The 8,438-nt window shown below is 37.4% G+C and overlaps 1 protein-coding gene across 1 annotated transcript in view; it reads right to left on the bottom strand.

The window, feature by feature from the left end:
* LOC111322813 (SEC14-like protein 1) overlaps positions 1–8,425 on the bottom strand; it is a 21,174-nt gene extending 12,749 nt beyond the window's left edge. Inside the window, exons 1-5 of the mRNA XM_088736767.1 lie at positions 8,212–8,425; positions 7,754–7,903; positions 7,292–7,423; positions 5,896–6,024; positions 4,460–4,670 (exon numbers count right to left, since the gene is read on the bottom strand). Coding sequence (XP_088592893.1) covers positions 4,460–4,670; positions 5,896–6,024; positions 7,292–7,423; positions 7,754–7,903; positions 8,212–8,274 — 685 coding nt within the window. The 5' untranslated portion in view covers positions 8,275–8,425. The remainder of the gene's footprint in view (positions 1–4,459; positions 4,671–5,895; positions 6,025–7,291; positions 7,424–7,753; positions 7,904–8,211) is intronic.
* Between the last annotated feature and the right edge of the window lie 13 nt (positions 8,426–8,438).

Below are 8,438 nucleotides of genomic sequence, written 5' to 3'. Positions count from 1 at the left end.
TTTGCCTGTTTTGCAACAGGTGCCGCACAAGGCACAAAGCAGGAAAACAGCATACAAAGTTGATCAAAAGTCAATTTATTTTCATTCTACTCAGCAGGGATGGCTGATCTAAGAGCATTAGAGGCATTTGTCTTCTATCAGAGCAGGTTATAATCAGATCAAGGGCTCCTCTTTCATTGAGTTTACACTAATGCTACATATAACCACAGTTTCCTTCTTTCACTTTCATCTAGATCTCCTTCAGTTAGGGATACAAGACATACAAATTTGTAACTCTAGAGTTAATTAATATGCAATTCAGTTCTACAAATATGAATATTCAAGCACATTTTGGAGACAATTATTACCACAGAAATTAATTGTGTTAATTTTGTAAGAGCCTTTAAGTCTATAGTGGTCAGACATGAAGAAAACATTTTATCACCTCACCTTGTATTTTAAAACAAGTCAATCAGATTGATTTTCTCATGACAAAGGAGAACTATACTTGATTCTAAAAAAAGGCTCACTGTATTCAGTAACATGAAATGGTGACATTCTCTTGACTTAAGCCAAACATTTTCTAGCAGCGTGACATGCTATCTTAGAATATTTTAGAAAAAGGTGAAAGAAAATTTGACACCTCATACTTTACACGGAATGAAGATGTGAGAAACCCATAAAAATACCTTGCTGGGTTGCCTGGTGTGACACCATTTGTTAAGAATATGTTCACTGCTCTTTTATGAAAAGGAATTATAACAACTGAAGCAAATAGGCTACAAACTTGTTCCAAAGCTGCCCATAGTTTAAGTGTTGCATGGTTCTGGCCTGTTCATGTCCACTTATATTTAGTTTTCAATTGCATTTATTGTTGGCAAATTAAGTTCCTTAATGTCAAAAATTCAAATTAAACTCAGACAGCAAGTCCACAAAACCAGATGTTCCAGAAAATAATTTAAAAATAAAAAGTATTCTGTAATGGCAATTTGTATTTATAAGTCATAAAATAAGTCACTTGGCTGGATAAATATTTATGGTTTTCAGGACTGCTCTGGCTAGACCTATTTTGTTAATTTGTTACACCAATTTGTTGTTCATGTTTTCACACACCTTTTCCTATTTGATTCTGTTCTTTTTTTCTTAATAATCATTTTTCCTTCCTTTTTAGTTTTTCTGTTGCATTGTATATTTTTTGGTACCAAGATATCATTAAGAAAAAAAATAATGAAAGCCGACGTGTGAAAATTAGTTATGCTAAGCACATGCAAGTTACTTTGCAGCAGAGACAAAGTCTGAAAGTTCTGAACTTATCCTTTCACATGAATTTATGGAAGATGAGATGATTGAAAGGATATGAACGAGGCTCCTAGCAAACTTTATTATTAAAAATCTTTAAGGGAAACAAGTTTGAACTGTACTTCTGTCAACAGCAAAATAAAATGCAAAAATGTTGATCACTCCCAGAAATTTATGAAATAATTTTGAATGTAGCAAATGAACAATGAATAACAAGCTTTATGATATTTCTTGCATTGTCATCACAAACATAATCAATGGCATAAACTTGAGGTAAAATGTATTTAAGTATGAAATTCATATTAAGTACATGTAATTCACAGAAGGAAAAACATTTACAGTTGATGGACAGCTTTTCATCTAGTGTCTTATGTTTTCCATTTTCGCTGATGTAATCATCAAAACGGAGGTGAATGTATAATATAAGGAATATCCCAAATGTGAAGCAGCAGAGCACAAGTCTATTATCGTTAGCTAATATGTGATCATTATGTGTCAAACAAGGTCACGAAGTATGTTTGTTCAGGAAACTACTTTCCATGCAGGCATAAACTGGAATAGTACAGGAAAGTCACCTGGGATCATCTCACTTCCTGCACCCCATGAAATTAACCCATTAACGTCCAGTGCGCCCTCATGCGCCCGGAAATAAAACCCCTCTGAAAATCCAGTGCGCCCTCATGCGCCCTGTCAGATATGACTCGTTTTTATTGGCTGTAGCTAAGAAACCGTAGTCCCCTGGGTATTGAAATATAACTGAACGTGACCTGCATAAATTAACCTTTCATTTGATGTTATGTTTTTCATTCAGCGATTCGTGTGTGATTTTTAGCGAATTTTTGAAAATAGCATTCAGTATTTTAGCGTGGCTTCTCGCGGATTTGACGATACTTCGCGTTCTTCCGATGAAGAAGAAGAAATCTTTCCTGGTTTTTCTCTCTCGAAGTGGCTGAAAATCGACAGGAACGGCAGAGAAGGCTACAAGAAAAATCTGCGTGATGTTGATGGAGAAATCGGGTAGATCTTTGATTTCGGCAAGCGCTAAGGGGGAACAAACTCCGATGTCCATATTTTTGCTAGCAAAGAAGAAGAAGACGATGAAGTAGATAGCGACAACGAAGATATGCCTTTGGGGTTCAATGGTCAAACACATTGAGTGAAATTGACATCGAAGAGTTTACCATAATTTCCTCATGGCCCAACGAAAGATCTGGGCGAGGGTGCAACATCGAAAGATTTCCTTAATCTTTTCATCGACGATGGGAGAAAGCAAAGTGATAGACGCGCCTTCGAAACATATGCTTGTGAGCAATGCGGCGTTGCATTATGTCAGCAAATGCGTGGCGAACTCTCCTGCTTTTCAAAATAGCACGAAGGAAATTAACTCTTAAAAAACACTTAACCTTTGATCTTAAATTGTACCTTGTTTTTTTTTTCGTTCTTTGGAGCGCTGTATTAGGCCGTAAAGCCCAATTTCATTTCACCTTCACTTTGCAAGTCGTGAACTGGTCAAAGATAAAAACAACTTTCTTTGTTTGGTATAATCTAAGCTTTGTTCGTAGTCTCTAACTGAAAGGGTTCTATTCAATCGATAGTTATTTCATTCTTCAATACTTCCATAGACGATTTACTGCCAGGTCTGTGTAAGCTTAACTCGTAACTTCTAGTTTTTTTTACCTCGTGACGTTCACTGATGTCAGCACTGGCGGTAAATTCAAATTTGATCTGTGCAAGAAAACTTACGAATTTCACTCTCTTACCCGTGAGATGGCCTGTTTTAATGCAAAATGTTTTTGACTAATTCTTTTTGTTTGCATTTCTGCTGAGTTAAGAGCAGCAATTGAGACTTACTGTGGTTTTAAGATGTTTTCATTTCCTTGTACATAGTAGGTAGTACAGCGATGGTCACTTTGTTTACTTGATGTCCATACTTTAATATTTTTTTTAAAAAAGCATAACATACATCTTCAGTATTTAAGCAGTTTAAGTAATTCTTTATTGTATTGGCAATCATGTTTTAAAGTTTCACTGCTGAAGAGTAAAACCAAGACATAAAATGGTAAATTTGTTTGGACCATGTGGTTTTTTTTGATTGGACAGCCATTTTGTCTGGATTTTCAGGGGTGGTCTGGGCTGAGGGCTTTGGACCTTAATGGGTTAACCACCTACATTGTGATTCATTGTGTTCACATTGTGTACACAGTTGTGTACACTCTACCCTGGCTCCGGAGGTTTCTCTTTTTTCTCTCCTTTTTCTCCCTGTTTACAATCCTTTCGAGCTGCGAAGCAGCGAGATTCGCCAAGCTGCATAGCAGCTCCGAGAAAAAGAGACGCTGTTACGCAGCTCGGCCAATCTCGCTGCTTCGCAGCCCGAAAGGATTATAAGCAGGGAGAAAAAGAGAAACCTCTGGAGCCAGGGTATGTACACTCTGATTCTTAATTGCAAATTAAAAGATCTAGCAAAATACAGTTGCCGTCTCCAATAAAGCTGCCTCATAAAAAAATTAAACACTCTCTGAAAACCCTCCACTGTTAACTATGGTGTGATCAGAAAACATGTAGCACAAAATTAATAATGAAAAAAAAAATGGGAAAACAATAGGGGGAGTTCTTAACGGGAATTCATGATTGTCAGAGCTTGCAACTCAATCGTGTCAACCAGCCAAATGTATACTCAAGGTACTTACCCTTTGACACCACTCATGACCATTAATTGACTCAAATTACTAAGCTGAACAACAATAAACTGATCCTGACAACATTTCCTTTATAATACCTCAGAAGTACACAGTTTATAAAATGGAAATTATTCACGTCAATATCATTCAAAAATGCACAATAATTTTTTCAAAAATTATACAATAAATTATTCCATATGCTTGAAGGTTTCTACCTATCGAGTTTTTTCCAAGTGCTTTTCTGAAAAAACCTTGCTTCCAACCACTGCAAAATGTTCCATGAACCAATGAAATGACATACGCGATTAGTGCCAGTATAGGCAAACATTGGGTGAGATTGGCCCAAGATATCTCTAAACAAACACAGTTACCCATCTTTTTTATTGTATTTTCGGAGACAGACATTGGTAGGGAACTTAAAGGGAAGTTTCAAGAAAATTGTACTATAAATTTTTTCCCCAGGAATCACCTTAGAGTGATTTTTCAGTATACTTTATACTCACCTGGTCTGGAGGCAAGAGGTACCACATCAGAAGCTTCTATTGCAGAGCTTGCAATAGGAAGGGCATCACCATCCTCCTCAGTTTGGTCTTCACTGCCAACAGCTTCCGCACTCTTTGTTCTCGGGCGTCCACGGGAGTTTTCAAAGGGAGCCAGATATGTCACTCCTTCACTTATCAACTCATCAATATAATACTGAATCACTTCTTTACCCTGATGAATGATAACATAAGAACTGCTGATGTCTTAAAATACAATGATAATCTTTTTTTCTTGTTAAAGGATCTGTGGATACTAAGACTTGGGTGTTTTAAACACTTGGTAAAACCCTTGCAGCTTATGAGGTACTAAGGTGAAGGTGGTAATTTAAGTGAACTAACACAAGACAGATGGTAGTTCAGCTAGGTGATGCAGCCACCATTAAATTTCACTACATATTTAACTACCTCTACAGTACCCTATATAATAACATTAACTGAGGAACAAGTAAGCCAGTGAAGGGTAAGTACTTGCAGCAGAACCAACCAAAGTTTAATAACCATTTACTCGACTTCCTGTTAACTTACACTTTTCTTCTGTTATACTATCTATCTCAAAGAGCATTTTTTTGCATCATTTACTATCAGCTTTTTTAAATTCCCCATTATCCAGGATAGCTTGTCATTCAGCATGTCAAAAAAAGAAAATGGGGATCCATTGAAGTTTAGAGTTCAGAGAGGGAGGGTTGCTCTCAAAAGTTGAAGCTTCAGAACAGAAGTCAATTGGGTTGGGTGTGAGACAAACTCACCACAGTATGAGGGTGAGGTGGCTGCTCAGGAAAGAAATAGGTAAAAAGGTAAGGCCTGCTCACAAGCCAGGTCGCTCATCGGGCCAGCGCTTACCAGTAACTCTGCTTTCCGTTGCGTGAAGCAACTAGGAGTACTTCTACTCCCTCTGGATGGAATGCTAGTCCATCACTGGTTTATCCCCCAGTATTAAATTTGCCAGTACCCATTTTATTCTCCTGGGTGAAGAGAGGCATTATGAGAGTAAAGTGTCTTGCTCAAGAACACAACACAATGTCCCCAGCTGGGGCTCAAACCCGGACCACTCAATCCGGAGTGTCAAGCACACTGACCATGAGGCCAATGCGCTTTCCAAGGAAAGAAAGTGGGGGAGATAATTTTCTAAATAATCGCAACACTGCATCACTGGGAGAAGTGAGGGAGGGAATTACAAGATAATTTGATTTTATCCTAATACCAATGAGAGTTTCTAGAGCTAATATTCGAAGCATTAACCCTTGACCATTCACTCTGACCAGGGGCTCACACTCAAAACATCATTCAGCTTTAGAAACTCTCTACAGTCATCAATTTACATCATCAATGAAGTTGATAAAACAAAATTATCTGAAGAGAAACAGATAGGGGATGACTAGGAAGAATCCCAAGATCACCTTCTTGATGTTCTGAAGATACAACTTGATGGCCAACTTCTCAATGGCTGCCTCAAAACCAAAGAATGACTTGATGTCCAATGTGGCATCCTGCTCAAAACAAGTCCAGTCAGGATTGTCAGGATGAACCTAGAAAATTAGCAACAGAACAATTTAACAAAGGGTACTTAGATGCTATGAAATCACGAATAGCACATGTGAGTCTGGGATCAAAAAGTCTGAGTTTGTGCTCTTGCAATTTATTTGCCAGGAGAAGTGTGACAGTTAGTTGGGAGAATGAAGCTATTCACTCAAACCAGACCTGAACTTATCAACTCATACTGTACATGTCGGGTACTGATATCTGTTCCTCTCTGTATCAAATAATAAAACAATCTTTTCATGGCAAAATTCAACGTCAAAAAAAATTGTCCTGCACATTAAAATTTCAGTAAGCATAACAAAGCTTACACTCAAAAAATATATTATTAAGCACTATTCAAATAATAAAACAATCTTTTCATGGCAAAGTTCTACTTAAAACAAAAATGTCCTGTACATTAAAAGTTTATTAAGCATAACAAAGCTTACACTCAAAAAATATATCATTATAAGACAATTGCCACAAAACAGGAGGAAGTACCAAGCAGAAAAGAAAACACCTGTCAAGAATGTAACCAGTCAGATATAATCCTAATACGAAAATTATGCTGATTGGAAAATGTTGTGACTAGTCCTTTATATGCCTTAGCATAACAATTCAATACTAATAATCGACAAAATGTAAAACATCAGCCTACACAAACGATAAAAACTACATCCAAATTATTCCTTAACATTGAAATTTTAAAACACAAAAACAAACAACAAACATTTTGCCAGAACATGACCCACACAAATCTGCTTAATACCCTCCTATATGTTACAACACTTTCTACTGGGTACGTGCAAGACCTATGGAGTAATTAATAATATTTGGGTAGAAAACTAATAATCATAATTCAATCAATTATTTATCACTTCCAATCCAAAATAAACAGGTATAATAACATTACATCGGCCTGTAAAAACTTTCGAATAGCCTCTTGTGGTTTGACTGATTTTAATGCAAATATTTCCGTGGGACAGGAGACAAGTGTTTTCCCCAATATTAATAAAATGTTCGTGTGCTACCAACAGACTTTGGCACTGTTTTTTTTCCATGTTCCTCTTGCGGTGTTTACTTTGAAGGCAATAGTTAAACCTCAAAATGGACTGTCACTGACGTAAATTGCAAGAACAAAGTTACTAGTTACGTAAAGATAGTGTAAAGTTGCTGGGACAATTTCTAACTTTAATTTATCATTATGTAGACAGAAACTTCACGATTAGCCCTTTCATCCCTTCGGGCAGGTGACGAAGTAGTAAATAAACTTACCGAATAAAAGCAGTGTTCCGTAACAGAAACACGAGATGAGAAGCTCTCGTTGAAAGCAGTGATAGTCAGAGTCCTCTCCCGCCTGTCGAGACAGTTCGTTTGATTGAAGTACACATGCTCAACGCCAATAATCTGCAGGAAAATCAAATTTTGTAAAAATTAAAATTTGCGCTTACATTACAAAATTCGCTGAACAACCCTTTCATTCTTCCTCATACCACGAAGGCGTAGATAGAGCTTTATCACGGTTCTAGATAATTCAGTATCAAGTACCATGTTTTGATGTTTGCGACAGTCACGTCATGATAACAACTGATCAACTTTACGACAACTTTCTATGCACGAAAGTTATCAAGCAATTTACGGGTAAAATTTATATTCGTGAGAAAAATGTGCTCACACAATTTGTAGGTATATTTTTCCTTCCGATACAAGGGCTACGATTCGGGCAAAAAGACTCACTTTCTTCAATAGATAGGGAGCATCTACGTCGAGCTTGCATCTCCTTTCGATGTTGTGTATTGCGCCGTCTTCGCTTTTATACTCTGACAAAATATCGCTGCCGAGAAACACTGGAATCATTTTGCAAGTAGGAAAACGCTTTTCGTAAGCCTGAAAACGAAATGAGAGAGAGTTCATAACTTACAACCACGGAAATGATTTTCTAACGGTGAAGCATTATCAGTTGGGCAATTAGAGGCATCGTATTTACAACCTGGCGCCGCCGGTCGTTGACTTACAACGATTACACAATTTACCTAAAGGGAATCGCCGAGTGAACGAGAAATTACTAATTGCAGTAGCTTCCTATCGATCAAAAAGCTATTTAGTACAATCACTGTGACGAGATTTCGTATATAAACAGAGAGAATGATTCATCGAAAACTTCACCAAATGAGTGAAACCGATAAGCTACTCACCGCCATAACTATCTCGAAAGGATACTTATATACCCTTACGGGGGACTGGTATTCTTGCACCATTTCAACTGCTACTGAGTAAAGCTAACACAAAATAACGAGCTTTCAAACTAAAACTGATTGTGCAAGACACGCCGGTGTCCACGCACCACCGACATGTTTGCTTGTGTCTACACAGGAAGATAAAACGATGGGGGAAATACTACTGTGGGGTGGTGGGAGTAACA

This window comes from Stylophora pistillata, chromosome 10 (assembly GCF_964205215.1).
Source record: "Stylophora pistillata chromosome 10, jaStyPist1.2, whole genome shotgun sequence".
NCBI lineage: Eukaryota > Metazoa > Cnidaria > Anthozoa > Scleractinia > Pocilloporidae > Stylophora > Stylophora pistillata.
Note: the sequence above shows the minus strand (reverse complement) of the source record. Positions and strands in the feature narration are given on the sequence as shown.